Source organism: Protopterus annectens, chromosome 6.part0 (assembly GCF_019279795.1).
Source record: "Protopterus annectens isolate FY-2018-M chromosome 6.part0, PAN1.0, whole genome shotgun sequence".
NCBI lineage: Eukaryota > Metazoa > Chordata > Ceratodontiformes > Protopteridae > Protopterus > Protopterus annectens.
In genome coordinates, this window is record NC_056737.1 from 791,021,576 (window position 1) to 791,042,288 (window position 20,713).

The 20,713-nt window shown below is 44.1% G+C and overlaps 1 protein-coding gene across 1 annotated transcript in view; it reads left to right on the plus strand.

Moving 5' to 3' along the window:
* Nucleotides 1-20,713, plus strand: part of LRRC9 (leucine rich repeat containing 9) — a 3,097,114-nt gene that overhangs the window by 129,007 nt on the left and 2,947,394 nt on the right. The window contains exon 2 of the mRNA XM_044073581.1: nt 15,963-16,029. Coding sequence (XP_043929516.1) covers nt 15,973-16,029 — 57 coding nt within the window. The 5' untranslated portion in view covers nt 15,963-15,972. The remainder of the gene's footprint in view (nt 1-15,962; nt 16,030-20,713) is intronic.

A 20,713-nucleotide genomic window follows, 5' to 3' on the forward strand; every position in this document is an offset into this window, starting at 1 on the left:
AGTGTCAGACAGGCCACAAAGAGGCAGATACAGACGCCCCAGAGGCAGATCCCAGCCCCAGGGCTCATACAGGCCTAAACAGTGGGACGCTTCTACCTCCAAATGTGGAGGAGACAAATCACAGCCATACAGGAAACAGTCCCAAAGACTTTCCTCTACCAGCACCAAGCACTTATCTTTTGGCAGCCCCCTTAGGGGGAAAACTAGCACTTTTTTCTCAGAATTGGCACATGGTCACCCAGGACAAATGGGTCTTTAATATAGTGTCCCAGGGCTACAGGTTCCACTTTCACACCCTGCCAAGGGCAACAGGTATGCCAGACCTGCCACACAATCAATGGGCAGAGGCACAAAAACAAGTTTCATCCCTCATGGACATGAGGGCCATTCAGCAAGTACCACAGCAAGAGCAGGGGCAAGGATTTTACTCAAGACTTTTCTTGGTACCCAGAAAGGACAAAGCCTGGAGACCAATACTGGACCTGTCTGTTCTAAATACATTTTTGGACGTCCCAAAATTCAAAATGCTGACCCTGCAGCAGCTTCTGCCCATGCTGGGCAAGAAGGCTTGGCTTGTAACTTTGGACCTAAAAGAGGCATACCTGCATATCCCAATCAGATAATCTTGCAGAAGATACCTCAGATTCATAGCTGGCTCAATGCACTACCAATTCTCTGCACTGCCCTTTGGCTTATCTACTGCGCCCAGGGTCTTCACAAAATGCCTGGCACCAGTAATTGCATTTTGCAGACAAAGAGGAATTCAGATATATCCTTACTTGGACGATTGCCTTATTCAAGCAGAGAACAAGGGCATTCTACTAAAGCATCTGGCGTTTGTAAAAAGATTATTCATTTGCCTAGGGTACACAGTAAACAAAAAGAAATCAAAACTAGTACCCTCTCAAGAGATAATATTCCTGGGTGCAAGCTTAAATACAACTGCCCAGATGGCTTATCTTACGCCAGACAAACAAAGACAACTGACTTCTTACTTCAAAATGTTGGCAACAAAGACCCAGTTATCTGCAAGAAAAATTCTGCCGGCTTTGGGCTTCATGGCATCCTGCATTCTGCTAATTCCATATGCCAGACTGCATATGATGAAGCTGCAATGGTATCTAAAAAGTGTTTGGACTCAACATTGTCACAGTCTGGAAACATTAATTACCCTAATTCCTTGCCTGCAACAGGAGTTTCGATGGTGGGCACAGGCCTGTCATCACAACAAGCAACAGCCATTCACCCTACCCACAGCCAGGAAGTCAATAACAACAGATGCATTAGATTATGCCTGGGGGGCCCACATGGCAGGAAAATGTATCCAGGGCACATGGCCCACAAGCCAAATGCATCTTCGTATCAATCAAAAAGAGATGCTAGCTGTTCAAAATGCCCTGACAGCTTTCAGGACAACTACTGATAAGGACGGACAATACTACAGTCATGTGGTACATAAACAAGCAGGGAGTTGCACATTCCTACCCCCCTCTGCAGACAAGCCATGACTTTGTGGGACACAGCATTGACTTATCAAGTACACCTGCAAGCACAATTCCTGCCAGGAAAGAAAAATACTGTGACAGACGAACTAAGCAGAAACCTCATGGATCCCCACGAGTGGAAACTGGATCCACAAGTCTTCAGCATGATAAAGAAATGGGGATGCCCAGACATAGATCTATTTGCCTCCCCTCACAACTGCCAACTACAGAGATTCTGCACAAGGACTTATCACAAGCAAGCATGGAAAGTGGATGCTCTATCTTTCAGCTGGAAAACCCTAACTGTATATGCCTTTCCTCCTCTGCCTCTCCTCCCCAAGGTACTCCTAAAGGTCAGACAAGAGAAGCCAAAAATGATTCTGATTGCTCCAGACTGGCCACGCCAGCACTGGTACCCAGTCCTAAAGAGCTTGTCTCAATGCCCAGCCTGGACATTGCCTCTCATTCCTCACTTACTGACCCAACGAAACAATCAGATCCTGCACAGCCAACTCAGAACCCTAAATCTGGCAGCATGGTGAATAATGTAGCCATTCAGATCACACCTCTCTCTAAAGCAGTGATGGATGTTATTTTGGAGGCCAGGAGGCCCAGTACCAGAAAATCTTATGCAGAAAAGTGGAAAAGATTCTGTGCTTGGAACCAGGCACAAGGAATTACGTTTGTACCAAATATTCCTCAGATTTTACAATACCTAACTGAGATGCTGGACAAAGGCCTACCCTTTTCATCAATTAAAATCCATGCCTCTGCCATTTCAGCTCATTACAATACGGAACCACCTATTTTTTCACATCCGTTGCTAAGGCAGTACCTCAGAGGGGCCAAAAACATAAGACCCCCAAGGAGAGCACCAATACCTGCATGGGACCTCAATTATGTCTTGGAAAAACTCACACTGCAGCATTTTGAGCCAGCCAATACAGCTGAAATAAAGTACTTGTCTTGGAAAACAGCTCTGCTCCTAGCAATAACCTCTGCAAGATGAGTCTCAGAGTTACAGGCACTCATGGCTGTGGAACCTTTCATCATTTTCCATCCAGACAGGGTTTCTTTGAGGACGAACCCGACATTTATGCCTAAGGTAGTGTCCAGTGTGGCCCGTAACCAAACCATTCATCTGCCTACATTTTATCCAAACCCACAGAATAAGGGTGAGAGACTCCTGCATTCTTTGGACATACACAGACAGCTACATTTCTATTTGGACAGAACTAAAGCTTTCAGAAAGACTGAGCAACTGTTAGTGGCATATGCTGCAGTATCACAAGGAAAGGCTATCTCAAAGCAGACTATTTCAAAATGGATAGGCCACTGCATTCATTTTTGCTATTCACGACATGGCAAATCAGTGCCTAAGGGCATTAGGCCACATTCAACCAGAGCAGCAGCCACTTCAGCAGCCTTCCTCAGAGGAGTACCAACCAAAGACATTTTGGAGGTTGCAACCTGGAGTTCAGTGCACACTTTTACCAAGCACTACCACTTACCTCTCTACTCTAAATCCAAGCAGGCTTTGCCACTGCAGTTCTGCAAGGCCTTATAGCCTCTCCTAATCCTATTTAGACCCAGCCACCCAACCTCAGCTTTGGGATTCAACCCAAGTGTAATGACTGCAACAGTGAAACATGATGAACATAGTACAGTTGTGTACCTACCATAAATGTAGATGTTCGAGTGTATTCACTGTTGCAGTCCAGGTTACCCACCCACAATCCCCCTTTTCTTTGCTGGGACTTATCTGTACTTCTCTATCCTATACAACCTATGTGGTGTATTTGTAGATGAAGGAAATGTTTATTTTAGTGCATGCACACTTATTGGCATAATTTGTAGCCTACCTATTTGGGGGCACCTGACATCTGGGGCAAGAAAAACTGAAGAAAATGGCATCGGCTGCATCTTTTATACTCCCGGCGCACTGACGTCTGGGAAGAGGAGACCGCAACTGACACCGGACCTAGACTTTGGAATTCAGGCCGACTGCGGGTAGCCTGCCAGCAGGCTAACCCAAGTGTAATGACTGCAACAGTTCATACACTCGAACATCTACATTTATGGTAGGTACACAACTGTACTTTTCAAACTCTGCCATTTGGACTCACTACAGCCTCTAAAGTGCTCACCAAATGTATGGCACTAGTGGCGGCTCACTTGAGACACCTAGGATTCAGAGTGTTTCCATGTCTGGACGACTGGCTCATAACCACCCCAACCAGGCATCTTCTACAAGCCAGGGATTGCACCCTTTAGCTCTGTTCGTCCCTTGAAATTACTGTAAACTACATAAAATTTGCTCTAAAGCCATGGCAGAACTTGATTTTCATAAGAGCAAAGTTAGACACAACCACAATGTTATCAAGGCTTCCAAAGGACAGGGTAAATGATCTTCGGCATCATGTAAGATTATTAATCAGGAAGATGCGGCCATCCGCAAGATTGGTCCTTCATGTGCTAGGCAAAATGGCTGTGGCAATTGTCTTCATTCCTCTAGCTCACCTTCATATGAGAATACTTCAATGGCTACTTTCCACTCAGTGGTCAATCTTGGAACTTCCAGTGTCTCACAATATCTTGATAACCAACTCCTGCAAGATGGATCTCCAATGGTGGATTCACTCTCCATTAGTATCTGTAGGCCGTCTTTTCACCTCTCGTCAAACTCAGGCCATGGTGACCATGGCTGCTTCCCAGATAGGGTAGGGGGGCATTATCTAGGTAAGACTGTCCAAGGTACCTGGTTGGAACATGAGGTGCATTTGCATATAAACATCCTGGAGATGAGGATGGTGCTTTTGGCATTGCAAGCACTTCAAACACTCTCCGTCTAGGAACGATAGCAATCCATTTGGACAGTATGTCCATTGTCTCATACATAAACAAAAAGGGAGGAACCAGATCATACGCATTTTGTTGAGAAGCTATGAGGGTCTGGCAATGGGCTACTGCCTCTAACCATTTTCTTATAGGAACACACATCCCGGATAAATCCACCGTGATTGCAGACAAATTGAGCAGAGACATTTTATGGCTTCACTACTGGTCCCTCAGTAGCAATATCCGAGTTGTTGGCTGGCTGCTATCTACCTGCATTCAACTGTATTACAAGCTGATAAACTCCCAGTGTTACAGATAGTACTAAATTTTATGATGTTCTGTAGTCCTATCTCACCATCATTCATACATATGGGATCGGAGCCGATCCTTAGCTCCGACTCGGCCTATTTACAAGCTGGAAGACTTCTGGTTGGCTCGTGGCTAGGTAGGTATCCCATGGTGCACCAGTACAATTCCCAGATCTTTTGCCATGTCGACGAGTTTGGTTTGTGCTTCTCTTTGGCTCTGGCTAAGTGATTGCATTTATTACCAAATTTCTTGGCTCCATTTAGTTTAAAATAATTTAAAGTAGTTAAAGCTGTTACTGCTTATAGTAAGCAGTTAGCTTAGTTGTTATTAGTGTTGTTAGCTTTTACTTGCGCCACTTGGTGCAATTTTTTGGCCTTTTTGTCCCTTTCTAACTTAGTTGGTATCTCGTGTGCTGGTTTTTCATATATTAGTAGTGTAGGCGCCTTTTGCGCACTGTTCTACTGTGTGTGTTTATAGATAGCTAGAGTTTTTTGGCGGCTTCTGCTTGTAAATTAGCTTATTGTAGCATTGTTGGATTTGCTGCTATTGTTAACAGAACTACGTTCTGTTTGTGCTTGGCAAAGCATTGTCTGTTAAATAAGCTTGAGGTTTTTTTGCAGTTTCCCACTTATTACTGTGTTTCTGTTTGAGTGTGTGATACTTCTACTTTCTCTAACTTTCTGGGTCTGTTTCAGTTAGAAGACCTGGTCTCTTCCTTGCCCGGGCTAGGCCCGTTTAAATTAGAGGATCTAGTCCTCATGGTGTCTGTTCCTTCCTGCAGGGCTAGGCCCATTTAAATTAGAGGACCTAGTCCTCCTCCTCATTTTTCTCTGTGTGCGTTTGTCCTCTACTGCAGAATGTCTAAAGAGAGTAAGGATCATAAGCCATCCGGTTTTAAGAAATGTATTAAGTGCTCTCAAAAAATGTCTATAACGGATGGCCATGGTAACTGCGTTTACTGTTTTGGGGCCATCCATTTACAGGAGACCTGTTTATTTTGTCATGCTTTCAGTCCTAGGGTGTTGCAGGAAAGGAAGAACAAGCTCATCCTGAAAGGTCTTCTTAAACCTTCCTTTGAGGAAGATTTGTCTAGTTCCTCATCATCGTCTAAATCCACTAAGGGAAAGTCAAAATCTTCTAAGAGGCCCTCACCGGCTGGTGTCTCGAAGCCACCTCTTAAAGTTGCAAAAATAGATAAGTCCACTGTCTCATCGGCTCCAGAGACCTCGGGGCCGACTGAGAGCGGTATTGTTATTGCAGGGTCGCTTCCAAGTATTTCAGAGCCGACCTATGAGACTATTGAGACTGTTTATCGGAGCCGGTCTATGGACCCTCTACTGGCCTCCTTGTTATTGAAGTCTCCTATACCTTAGAGATCCTGATTTCCTACTCTGTCATCCAGGTCTTCCAGGAGTTTATCAGAAGAAAATGCGGAGAGGGTAGTGCTGAGACTTTTGAAGTCGTCTGCTTTGCCTGAATTGTTGTTGGCTCCAACCCAGTCAGCTCCGGAGCCACTCGAGTCTGATCAACCCTCTGAGATCATCCTCCTCCTAGCCATGCTGGTCTTTTGGAGCTGGAGGGCTTGGTACCACTGGTGGAACCTTCGGCTCCAGCTCCCCTTGTGGCTGTTTCCGAGTCGAGTTCTGCTCTGACACTTTCAGTGCCGTCCATAGTGTCTAGGGGCCGAAGCTCTCTGGTCGGCCCCAACAGGGAGGCTTGGAACCAAACTTCTTCGGTTCTGAGTCTTCCTCTCTGCACGTCGGCTAGGGTGAGTTCAGACCCTACGTCTATCTCAGAGCCGATGGCTCTGGAGCCGACGGCATCCTCTGTCTCCTCGGAGCCGGGGATGTCCTCTGTGCCGGAGAGGTCGGCATTCGAGATGATGAGGAGTTTGCTGTCCCGATTGTCAGCTCCTACCAAAGGTACCCCGGCACTCTTCCCCCTAAAGCACCTACTTCTGTCTCAGCTCCTACTCCCTCCAGCAGGCTGGTGGCCCCCTCTCTTCCGAGACCTCCCTGGAATGTCCTTCTGAGGAGTCACCACGGAAGAGGACTTGTAAGAGGAAGCATGTTGACTCCCAGGATGAGTCTTTGACATCTGACACTGACCTCGAGGAGTCGTAAGGCTCCCCCAAGTTCGTCCTCTGATGATGTCTCCTTCGTAGACATCCTGGAGATCCTTAAACAGAGGTGTGGCTGGCCCACTGTCACCCCTTTTGGTGAGGAGTCAGTGTACCTGAAGGCTTTTGGGTCTCAAACTTCTGCCTCTTGGGTGTCTCCTCTCTTTGATGAACTGATGGATTTAGTTAGTTGAAAGGTGTGGGATAATCCTGATGCCATGGAGCCAGTCCCCAGGAGATAGAAGAAGTTCCTTTCTGCCCCTCCAGGAAAAGATTATTTATCTAAAGGTGTGCCTGTAGATGCCATGGTGGTGGAGGCGGCCACTAAGAAGGAGCTAGCTGTGACTACTTCTTCTGTTCATCCACCGAATAAGGAGTCTCGAATGATGGACAGATACGGGAAGCATATCTTTTCTTCAACGGCATTTACCCTTGGATCGCTTAATTACCATACTCACTTTACGAGGCTTCAGAGAGATCTCCCTAAAGAGTTGGACTCTTTACAAGGTACATGTACTGAAGGAGTCCCCGACAAGATTTCTGCCCAGTTGTCCACCTTGAACTCTTATCGTCAACTCTTCCATGTGGCTTATTTCTTATGCAGCCGATGGAGCAAGTAGAGCAGCGGGTTCAGGAATTTCCCTAAGGCGTCATTCCTGGATGCGTTTGTGTAACTTTGTGGAACCGTTCAAGTCTACCTTTACCAATGCCCCCTTCCACGGTTCCTCATTGTTTGTATCCAAGGTAAAGGACACTCTCTCACCCGGTGCGAGCAAGAAGGAAAAACACTCTCTGCAGTGGGAGTACATTTTACTGTTCCCTCTAGACCATGCCCTAATTTTCAGAGTGGCGGTAAGATGTGGTTCAACAAGTCCCAGAGGTTTTTCCAAGAGGCACAGGATGCCTCCTCCTTCAGAGGCAGGGGCGGTCTGCAAAACCAGGGAGGGGCCAACCTTACCAGTGCTCCTGATGTGGGGCTTGACTGTGCTTCTCTGGGGCCAGTCGGGGGTCGTATTTGTTTGTATCCAGAAGCCTGGCTAAGTATCACTCGACAAGTGGGTACAAAGAATTATTACCAGAGGTTATGTCATACCCTTTTCCCTTCCACCTTTTGTTCCCAAGAAGATCCCAGATGTTCCACCCAATCACAGGGATCAGACAGCTGTGGAGGTCAACAATCTGTTGTCAAAAAGAGTCATCCAAACCGTCCCAGCAGACCAAATAGGATCCAGAACTTACTCCAGATTCTTTTTAGTGCCAAAACGTACAGGGGAATGGAGACCCATTCTGGACCTCAGCAGATTGAATGAATCAGTAAAGAAGGATAAGTTCCAGAGAGTAACACTGCAGTCTATACTCCTGTTGTTAGGGAAAGACAATTGGATGTGCTCAATAGATCTGCAAGATGCCTACTACCACATAAAAATGGACAGGGCATCAAGGAGTCATCTACGCTTCTGGCTGCGAGCCAGTCACTACCAGTTTCGTGCTCTGCCCTTTGGTCTCACCACAGCCCCCAGGGTGTTCACCAAATGTATGGCAGTAGTGACAGCTCACCTGAGACGTTGAGGATTCCAGGTGTTTCCGTATTTGGACGACTGGCTCCTAACCGCCCCCACCAAGGATCTACTCCTTCAGAGCAGGGATGCTACTATTCAGCTTTATGCCCAGCTGGGAATATCTATAAATTGGGAAAAATCTGCCTTATTGCCCTCTCAAGCTGTGATTTTTATAAATGCAGAGATAGACACAGTAAACATGGTGGCTTGTCTTCCTGCCGAAAGGACACAGAACCTGGTTCTTAAATTCAGTGTCTTCTCCCTTTACGAAGGGTCAATGCCAAGAGTATTCTTCAGCTCCTAGGGACTATGGCTTCCACCATATTATTAGTGCCACTAGCCAGATTACACATAAGAATTCTTCAGTGGCTTCTGTCGTCCCAATGGTCCTTTCAGCACCTTCCATTATCCCATCACATTCTGCTGACAGAATGTTGCAAGGACCTCCTTTGGTGAACATTACCCAATCAGCTGACCACGGGCACTTCATTTGTTCCTCGCCAACCTGTTGCCACTGTGACCACGGATGCCTCACAGATAAGGTGGGGGGCATTATCTAGGCAGGACTGTCCAAGGCACATGGCAAGATCATGAGGCTCACCTGCATATCATTCTAGAGATGAGGGCGGTGCTCCTGGCGTTGCAAGCACTTCACAACCTTCTTCCTCTGGAGACTATTGCCATACAATCAGACAACATGTTGGTAGTATGGTATATCAACAAACAGGGCGGAACCAGATCTCACCCACTCTGTCAAGAGGCCATGCAAGTTTGGAAATGGGCAATATCTTCCCAGCATTTTCTGGTGGCAACTCACATTCCAGGGACGACCAACGTGATAGCCGACAAGCTCAGCTGGGCAATCCTGATGCCTCATAGGTGGTCTCTGAAACAGGGAACAGCGGAACAGATTTTCCTCAGATGAGGACAGCCTTGCTGCAATCTCTTTGCCAGCCCTATCAGTGCCAAATGCAGCAGCTACTTCTCCCTCATCCCCCCTCCGGGGGAGTCACTGAGAGACACACTTGTTCACGATTGGCCCCTGGGTCTCTATGCATTTCCTCTCATTCCCAAGGTTATTCAGAAAGCAAAATGGCTGGGAAGCAACCTGATCCTCATTGCTCCTTACAGGCCTCATCAGGTTTGGTTCCCCTTCCTCGGGACTCTTCTGGATGATCCTTGGATTCTGAACCCAGTTCCAGACCTGTTGACTCACATGTCAGGTTCGCTTCACCCCTTCTTACACACCCTCAGTTTGACAACGTGGCTGCTCCAGTTCCATCCCTAGTCTGGCTTCATGACTTCTCACCTTCCGTGACTCATATCCTTACGTCTTCTCATAAACCTTCCACTAGGAGACTATATTCCAGTAAATGGAGAAGGCTCTCTCTCTGGGTGGAGAAAATGGATGTTGACCCCTATACTGCCTCCATTCCAGTGGTTTTGGAATTCCTTTCTGAGCTTTTTCACCAAGGATCTGCGGCTGCCACTATCAGTTCAGTTGGCAGAGATTTCAAATTTTCATCTAGGTTTTCCAGATTCTAACTTGATGTCATAAGCTGTGCAAAACCTTCCTTAAAGGTGCCACTTTAAGACCCCCTGTTCAAGAACGTGTGGCCTCCTGGGATTTAAATTTTGTGTTAGCTAAATTAAGATCTCTGCCCTTTGAGCCTTCTCATTCATCCTCTTTGAAATTTTTGTCGTGGAAGACGTTGTTTTTGGTGGCTATCATGTCAGCCAGATGGGTGTCAAGAGTTGAAAGCATTGTCTGTTAAACCGCCTTATCTTTCACAAAGACAGGGTGTCCATTTATACTAATCCCTCCTTTGTCCCCAAGGTCAGTTCTCATGCCACTTTGAATCAATCCATAGAACTTCTGGTTTTCTTTCCAAATCACTCCAACGCAGCTGAATACAGGTTTCATCAGCTGCATGTCCATAGACAATTATGTTTTTATTTGCACCAGACTAATGACATCAGAAAATCAGATCAATTATTCATTTCTTTTTCAGAATCCAGGTTGGGCTTACCATTTTCCAAAGTAACTCTCTCTAATTCGATTTCTAGCTGTATAGCTTATGTTTACAATTCTGAGGGTAGACCTTTACCCTTTAAAATCAAGGCTCATTCTACCCGATCTCAGTCTACCTCTGCAGCCTTTCAAGCCAGGGTCCCACTTGATAATATTTGTGCAGCAGCTAAGTGGGCTACCCCTCACACTTTTATTACTCATTACAAATTGGATTTAGCCTCCATGGGTAGAGTATCTTTTGGTTTCACGGTACTTAGGAATATTTTTCCTTGAGCCACGCGAGAATAAGGCACTAGGGACGCTGTCCCATATGTAACAATGAAGGTGAGATAGGACTACAGAACATAAAGAAGTTATGTACTCACCATAACGTTCCTTGTTTGTAGTCCATCTCACTCTTCATTCTTACGAACCCGCCTTTCTGTCCCCATCCTGGAAGTACCTGGAGACAGAAAAATGTTAATTTCATTATTTATGGAGAACTTTTAGTGTTGGCTTTTCTTCTAGTTAGCAGCAAACAAGATCTGGGGATTGTACTGGTACCCCATGGGATATCTACCTAGTCACGAGCCAACCCAGAAGTCTACCAGCTTGTAAATAGGCCAAGTCGGAGCCGAGGATTGGCTCCAATCCCATATGTAAGAATGAAGAGTGAGATGGACTACAAACATGGAACGTTATGGTGAGTACATAACTTTTTTTTCTGTTTATTTATTTGTTTCATTGAATATTGTATGGTTTGTCTGCATCTCTGCAGTTAGCTTCCCTGCCCTCTCTCCCTGTTCTTGTTGTGATATTAATCTTGGTGGCTTTCGAATTGCCTGCCTCCTGTAAATTTGTGTTTGAACACTTCTCCTGGGTCCATCTCATTTGCTCACTCAAATGAGTACAGTGTGATCATATTTTGATTTCAGGTACTCCTACCCGTCCCATCTCTTCAGCCTTAATATTGCTACACACTCAAGTGTGCTAGCTTGCACTGCACTTGAAATGTTTTTGTGCTGTTTTAGCTGTTTTTCTGTTAGAATATTTTTTTTATTTTAAGCTTGTGTCCTGCCTTTCCTGTAACTAGTCTAGTCCAGATACAGATTTGCTGTATCTAAGACTGTTTGTAAGCTTCTGTGCCCTCCAAGCCTTTCTGTGTTGGAGGGAAGCCTTCTAGCTTATCAGTGGGAGTGGTAAGCACTAGGTAGCCTATCTACCACAAGAGGAGTAGTTTCTGGTCCAGAAATGATAGTTTATTGGCCCTTTGGGGAGTTTTTCCATCTTTCAACTTTCTATAAAAAAAAAAAAAAAATTCTAAGCTTGTTTCCTGCCTTTCCTGTAACTAGTCTAGTCCAGATACAGATTTGCTGTATCCAGGACTGTTTGTAAGCTTCTGAGAGGTGCCAAAGTCTGCTATTCAATTTTTCCCTTATTTGCTAGTTCTCACCTCTCCTGCACTTTTACTAGCTTATTAGTCTAGCACTTTACCAGACTACTTGTAGCAATTGTAGCACACAAAAATGCTACCAGCACTAAAACGTTCTACAAGGAAATGGCTCCAGTACTTATTATTAATGCCACCCCTCCAGGCATGTCTAAAGGTCAGTTCCCTATGCTTTCTCCTATTAACCTGGTGAACTTCGATATCCTAAGACAATGTGGCAATTGCCTCATGTACACTGACAACCCTCTCCTCTTACCAACCGTCACTCATACTTGTGAGAGATGCACTTGTATATCCGAATTGGAAGCCATGCACTCTCCAGCCAAGACTGAGATAGCTGGTCAAGAGGAGAAGGTCAACATTTGCAAAACATCACATGGAACACACAGCCCTCCAGAACACAGAACACACACCAGCACTGCCTTCACATAAAACACAAACCATACACCCACCTTCGCAGAGGCTCTCAATAAAAATCTACCCAAACAGCAGAGACCTCCAAGGCAGAAATGCACTCGACCAACACAGCACTAACCACGAGACACATAACTCTCCTAAACAGTGTGTCACTCAACCAAAGCCCCTAAGGCAAAACAGCATGCCCAGCACTCTAGTCATAGGTGACTCGATAGTGAGGCACATTGATGTCCCACTCACTAGGTTGAATAAGGAGAAAGTAACAGTCAGCTGCCTGTCAGGTGCCAGGATCCACCACATAACGCATGAACTCGGGTCCTTCAACAACAGGTACAAGTATGACTCTGTCATTGTACATGTGGGTGTGAATGACCTGAGATGTACCTGCCTGGACTACATAAAAAGAGACCTGGACAAGCTTTCTGATTATGTAGCCCAGGCGGGTATGACCCTAGCCCTGTGCTGCATACTAGCATCACCCAGAATGATACCACAGTATAAGCAGAAAATGATTGATTTCAACAATTGGCTAAGTTTCTGGTGTCATTCTAAGGGGATCCAGTATCTGTCTGCCTGGGATGACATGATTGACAGACCTCGATGCTTTGCCAGAGATGGCCTGCATCTGTCACCCCTGGGCTTCCAATTACTGGCCAAGGCTTTTGGCACCCCTATAGTGCCTTTTTAGTCAGTGTTCCAAAGATCAAATGACCACCATAACAGCTACAAACAAATGCAATTTGTTGGTCATGCTGCTCAACACTAGAAGTCTAAATCTCAAAAGTACTCACTCAAAGCACTCCTTAAAATGGAGAACATCAACATTTGTGCTGTAGCAAAGACCTGGTTCAAGGCAGCAGAAAGCACCCCTGCACTACCAGGCTGTAACTCATTCCACACCTTTCGACCACAGAACTTGGACTGTAGCTCCAAATGCGGTGGTGGTTCCATATTCATAAAGGATGTGCACACATCAACATAACGCATCAGAGGTACTTTAGGTGCAGCTAACATTTAGTAAGACAACGATTCAGGTCATAGCCTGCTATAGGTCCTCAACCATGTCCTAAGACTCACACTCCACGTTCCTAAGCACTCTAGAGAATATTAGGGTCCAACCTAACACTCATACTGGGCGACTTCAACTACCGCTCCATTAACTAGGAAAACTACTCATGTAACAATACACTTGCCCAAAGTTTACTGGAATTCATTAATTCCAATGCCCTGGACCAGCTTGTTCATACCCCCAATAGAGGTAGCAGCATCCTTGACCTGGTCATTACTAACATGGGTGATCGTTGCTCTACACCAATAGTCAACTCCTCCCTGGTTAGATCTGACCACAAACTAATCACCTTGGAAATCCACCCCCCCCCCCCCACAAAGGCAACCACCATGAAAAACTTCTCCAGAGCTAACTTTGGGCTCCTAAAAACAGAGGTGGCTAACTTCACAGACCCATGGAAATGGATAATAGTTGCATGACCACCAAATCATATACCAATGCACTGCATGAACATGTACACAAATGCATGAATTTAGCCATACCCAATAGAACCAAGATGCTCTCCTCCAAAAAAGGAATCCATTCTGGTGGTCCCCTGCCATTAACAAACTCTACAACAGAAGGAGGAAACTGATGCGGAATAAGGTGAAGTCTCAAGACTGGAAAAACTCCCTTATGAGCCTCAACAAAATATTGAGATCCTTCATCAAATCCTCTAAAGCTAGCTATGAAAATAAAATTGCAGCAGATAGTAAAGACAACCACAAGGCCTTCTATAGTTATGTAAAGAATCACCACAGCAATACCCAGATTTGTTCTGAGCTATTGCACAATGGTACCTCCTATACCGAGCCAACAGATATTGTTGACAGAAGGCAAGGTGGTTCATACAGCCTACCTTGATCTGGCTAAGGCCTTTTATACCATTCCCCACTCAGGAATCATAGAAAAACTCACTTTAGGCATCAACCCCTATATCACTAGGTGAGTTGCAAACTGGCTCACAGAATCCACAGTGTGAAAGTAGCTGACTCCAACTGCCAACCAGTCATGAGCGGAGTCCCATAGGGTTCGGTTTTGGGTCCTCTCCTGTTTGGTATCTACTTCTCTGACATCCAGGCCAACATGAAGCTACTCTGGCTGACAAAGTACACAGACGATTGCAAGTTGGGAGCTATTAACTCCCCAAGCGATGTTGCCAACCTACAGAAAGGCCTCACCGAGACCAACGACTGGTGTCAGAATCGTGGCCTTAAGCTCAATGCCAAAAATGTGTCATCATCCCCTTTGGGAAAAACCCGGTTCCCCTGAATTACCACATCGATAGTAGCCCACTGAACACAGAAGGCGTTATAAGGGATCTGGGAACACGGGTTGACTGCAACTTCTCTTTTGACAACCACATTGCCACTGTGGTCAGAAAGTCCTATGAGGCACATCTCATTTCTAAGGGTTTTGCATCCAGGAAGAAGTAGGTCATTGTCTCCCTCTACTTCCCTCATTAGGTCAATCATTAAAAGTACCTCACAAAGAGGATCCTAGGCCTTAAACATATGTCCTATATGGAGAGACTAAAAAAAAACTCCAACTATTCTCTGTCTCATATCGCCTATTTAGAGGTGATCTCTGCTTGACTTACAAAGCCATGTCTGACCCAGATCTGTTAGAAATGCTACATCTAAATAAATCCCAATCCATCTGCAGCACATGCTCCAGAGACCTCAACCTCATTACCACAATCAACAAAACATGCTAGAGGGACAGGTTCATAACCCAGAGACTGCCCATGCTATGGAATAGACTTCTCATACATGTCGAGCAGAGCACCTCACTGGCCCTCTTCAAGAGAAATCTTGATGAGTGGATGGGAAATAGAAAATTCACCCCAGGGATCACTCCAGTGGCTTTACTTGACAGAGGCACTGGAAACTAAGGTCAGGTGGCATTCCAGGGTAATCCTGTGGGCTAGGTTTGTACAGACTCCAGGACCATTAGCCTAATACACACCTGTGAACCCATGTATTACAGTAATCACTATGTGTAACACTGTTTCTACTTCTGTACCAATTAATGTTTAATTTTTTCTGTATCTCTGTTCTTGTTGTAGCTTTTCTCCCCAGTCTTCTGCTGAAAATGGGCTCTTTTAGACCCAGTGGATTTTCCTGGTAAATAAATGCAATAAATAAATAAAATAAGTAAATGACTACTGTTTCACTTCTGTTAAGAAGGTCACAGGCATTCATTAATTTAGTGCCTGCATGTGTTATCTCTTAATTGCTTGTGATTCCTTATCTGATGGATGGACAGCAGGACTCTGGGAGCCTTTTTCCATGGCTATCGCTGACAAAATCATATTGTTAGGCTTTGGGGTCTCTGCTGAAGTAGCCAATTCCCTTGCTGGCTGGAAGAAGCAATCGGGCTGCTTGGGTATGAGGACTACTTTATCAGGGTTTTACCATGCAGCTCTGATGGCAACCATATTTCTAAGTAAGCATGAAAATTTATCTTGGTTAACATATCCTTGTATCTGAAAATATGTTTTGTTCATTTCTTACATGATCCTATTCACACGGGCTGTGCTTGTAGATGGTCCACTGAGATCAGTGCACTACCCCATTAAATAAATAAGCAAAAATAAATAAAAATAAACAAAAATCTAACATTTTTCATTTAATGCAGCAGAAGTATATTGATTTTTTTTCCTCTTTGATTAAAATTCATAAAATTGCTGCTTAAGTGATATTGATAGTCTGCTTTCTTTCTTAGTGATAAAAGAATGACTGAGAATGAAAATGAAAATCTAGTTACACCAGAGGAAACAATTAAAGAACTGGTAAGTGTTTTGTTTACTTGCCTATATTACTGTAATTCACCTTGGCTGTTTTTCTGTCTATCCTTCATCTGACACTTGTGGTTTCTAGCCTGTAGATTGGAATCTAGCCATTGTGATGGCCCAGAGGAAATGTCAACTCTGTCACATCATCTTGTAGATTTCCACTGTATCCAAGTTCAGATAGCCACACTTTTGCTTGCAGTATGAATAGGTGAATGCAGATTGGTTCCCCTATATTTTGTCTAAGTAAAATTCCCTGAGGCTTCAGTCTTCTGAAACACGAGTTGAAGCCTTGGTTGTACATAAACCACAAGAAAAAGCATAATTTTTAGTGGTCAAGCCCCCCTGTACCCCCATTTGGATAGGTCCCTTCTCCTTCCCTACCATATATACTAGCTTCACAGTCACATAGCTGTAGAAAATGAAGGATGGCCTACACAAACTAAATCTGCCATTGCACAGTTAAATACCAGACTGACATTGATTTCCTATGAGTAACAGCACTGGGGAATTAAATTAGGTAAGCTGAAATCAAATTTACCTTAAAGTTGTTAAATGTTGTACATGTCTTACTCATTATTGGTTATCTTTAGTATCTTTTTGTAACCATAAAATATCAAATTTTCACTGTTACTAAATACTACAGTAAAGGAAGTCATTTCATTTGACTGGGATCCACTTCAGACTCATTTACAGTATTTTATGAGGAAAAGAACCTAAAGAGCTTTCTAGATTGCTTTCTTAATTTTTTATCATTTGGTGTTCCCATAATTATTAAAGTTAATGGACTTTGAGGCACGAAGTTTAGACTGTTCAGTAGTTCAATAGATGGCAAGGTGTTAACTCTGTAAGGTTTTATTCAGAGGCCTATTAAAATATAGTTTATTTGTTTGGTCACCTGTCTTATGAGTTATCTCAGATAACTTGATATTCATGTAAGTTTGTATTTTAAAATCATAAAAGTACACTTTCCCACCTTCAGGGCACATGCATCATCCATTTTATTAGTATATTACTTACAGAATAATTAACTTAAATATTCCATTCACAATACTTTTAAAAATGCCACCTAAGCCCAGCTGTGTGGCATAGAGGATAAAACCCTGACTACAGCCCAGATGACCCAAGATTGAGCTGGAAGTATCTAGAAGAGGAGGATGGGAATAAGTGGCTTATACCAACTTTGCTCATTCTGAAGGGATGGTATTGTGACCTAAGTTGGTCGACCTGCTCCCACATAAGTGGTAGCTTATACATAACCTGCGGCTGTAGGACTGTGAGATGTGGGCTTTGCGATTCCAAGCCAGTCACTGTAGCTGTCATATGTGTGTGTGGGAGCACAAACTCTTCACGAAAGGGATATAAGATGCTCCCTGTGGTGACCTGTTTATTCGCGTCAGCCACCAGGGGTGTGTTTTGGGGTCCAAGTAGTAGCATTCGTCACGACTACCTTTGACTGTTTGGGCTGCGATTACTCTAACCCTAAAGATGGGGGAAGGGCAGTGGCTCTACAGTTATCAGAAACAGGAGGTGAAAAAATGTCACTGAAAGGGAGATGTTATGCTCTGCATTATTATTTCTTCTCACTTTCCCTCTTTTACATATTAACAGTCCATGGCTAGTTTGATTAATGGCAAGTTACTATTTGAGGTAAGCACTTGAAATAGAATATTTAGAATAAATGATCACAGTGCTTACCTGAGGATCTTTAGTCAGCTGACTAGAGATTGCCAGTGATATCAAATGCTTCTATCTTCAAGTATGATTTTTCTCTTGCAGAACTCCTAGTAAAAACAAATACTGGCTAGGCATCAAATATATTTGTGGAAAGTGATAACATTACACGTAGCCCACGACAGTAATGCATGCGATGTTTTATATTTTTTAATTATTTATTTCGCTTTGAGTGATGTTAGATGTTCAATTGAGGAGAGGGTAGAAAGATGGGTGTGGATGTTGTGGAAGTTGTATGAAAGAAAAGAGGCATTATTTGAAGACTGACACAGTTGTCAAATATGGTTTGTTAGGAAGGCATGTGCATTTATATGAGTAGCAAGTTATAGTACATTACTATGGCCATTATTTCTTTCTCCTTGATCACAGTTAAACATCCAAGGTGTAGCTATTTCAATTCTGGCTAATTTTGGGAGGTGGAGATGAAGGGTGTATGTAAAGGCAAATTACATTACAGTCATTTGGTTGATGCAATGAGATGATTGATGTGATTTAGCAGGAAGTGTCGGAGCATGTGCATGAGACTACCACACTGAAATAAGTTATCGTGACTATTGCTTTCACTTTGGTTAATCATGAGAATTGGACACAGTCCATAAGTGCAGAGGGGGCAAGCTCTTTGTTAAAGCAAATGGCAGTTACATGATGAATGATAAATGGTGTTTGATATAGATACAGCTGCTAGAGAAGGAAGGAGCCCATGTCTGAGAGTAACAAGTAGAAGTGCATTATTGTGGCCCCTTACTGCTTTTACTTTGATTTACAGTCTAACATCAGAGTTGAACATAGAAAGTGAATATCTTAGAGGGGTGGAGGCAGAGAGGCAGTCTCTAGGAAAGTGATCACTGCTGTCAATTTTTCAGGTGTAAACATTCACTGATCTGTCTTGTCAAGGCTAGTGTGAATTGGTGTGTGTAGTGTGTGTGAAGTGTGTGTCTGTGTAAAAATAATCATCATAAATTTTATTTACAGACCACTCATTTTCCTTTAAAGGGACATAATCCAAGACAGTCTTGTGAGTGAAAAAGAGTTGAAACTAATGATGCAATGTTGTCCTATCTCGCCTTCATTCTTAGCAGGTTGGGTTCGGAACCGATCCTCTGTTCCGACTCGGCCTTATACAAAAGCTCAAGGTCTTCCACTATTTCATAGCTAAACTTCCTATCCCATTATGCACTAGCAGAGCTCCCCAGATCTCGTTTGCCGATAAACAAGATTAAGTGCTCTTCCTCCTGGCTCTGGCTAAGTAGACTTTTCCTCTAGATATTTTCAAAAATTGTTAGCCTTTTCACACAGTTTTATTCTAGTTAATATTTACTAAGTACATTGTTGTGTGCTTTCACCTTTTCTTGTTATTGCTGCGGACCATCGTTTTTCCTGAAAGGCCTTTCTTCCCCATCCTGGCTTTAAACGTAATTCTAAAAAGCTCGTTTTAGTTAGAAGGCTTTCCTTCCCTTTTTTCTATTTTCCTCCTTTAACTGTATAGGCTAGTTTGTTTAAACGAGAGAGCCGCCTTAGCCTGTTTGACTTAGAGGGCTTTTCCCTTTGTTTTCCTCCTTAAATTCCTCAAGGCTAGCTCATTTAAATTAGAGGGCTGCCTTTGCCTGTTTACATTAGAGGGCCTTTCCCTTGGTGTTTTTTAGCGTGATTCTTGTGATTATTGTAATAAAAGAAAGTAGTAGTAGAATATATGTAGTCATATTTTTCTATAGTTTGTTAGCTGTTTTCCTGTTGACGTTGCTGATTAGTATCTTCAAAGGATTCTAAGGAAGCTAAAGCCCTCTGGGTTTAAAAAAATGTGTCAAGTGTAGTCAAAAAATGTCTTTCTGACAGACATACCATTTGTGTTTACTGTCTTGGAGCAGTTCACCTTCAAGAGTCCTGTGCCATCTGTCACGCTTTTAGTCATGGTATTACGGGAAAGAAAGAATAAACTCATTCTGAGAGGCTTGTCGAAGACCCCATTTTCTGAAGCAATTGAAGAAGATCAGGGTGCTTCAAAGTTGGGCCAATCCCCTTCCTCAAAGTTGGAGCAAAAGGTCCTCCTCTTCAAGTGCTCAATCGGAGCCATATAAAAAATTACCAAAAGTTTCATCTTCGGACCCGAAGACTATCTGGCCCGAGAAGCCTTCAACCTCGGCTCCTTCAATTTCGGTGCCATTGAAATTTCATTTGCGGAGCCAGTCCCCTGAATTGTAACCAGTATTTCCTACTCTAAGGTCCCCATTGTTGCAGTCCTCCATATCTCCTGCTCCCTCCACTTAATCTTCCAGGAGACTGTCTGATGCTGATGTGGATCGTGTGGTGCAGAGTCTAGGGACACTGGTGCTCAGCAAACTGTGGCCTGATCCAACAGAGGACTTTGGAACTGACCAAACCTACACTTTCACCGTTGATTCGTCTTCTGATCAGATCTCAGACCTCAGAGCCAGAATGTCCAGAACTGATTGTAGTGGAACCATTGGAAGAAAGACCTATCACAAGATCTTTGGCTCCGACTATTGCTCTGATGTCTACGGTTCCATCTGAACTCGGAGTCTAGGAGCCAATGCTCTCCAGTTGGGTCCAGGGAGGGGAGTCTGTCACCAGTTGTTGGATCCGAACTTGCCTCTTGGGGCATGGGCTTGGGTGAGCTCTCCTCCTACCTCAGCCTCAGAGCCAACCCCCTTGTTTCCGGGGATTCCTTCTGGTTCTTCAGAGCCAAGAGTTTCCTCGGATCAGGGGTGGGGGGCTTTCGAGGTGATGTGGAGAGTGTTGCCTCTACAGATGGTACACCCTCAGGTCGGAACATTCTTCCCCCAAAGGCACCAGTGTTTGTCTCGGTACTACTGCATGTACAGACATGCGGAGACCCTAGGCCTTGGGATGCCCCATTGGATGACCCCCTCTCTTCCAAAACCTCTCCAGAATACCCTTCTGAGGAGGTCCCTCGGAAGAGGCTATGTAAAAG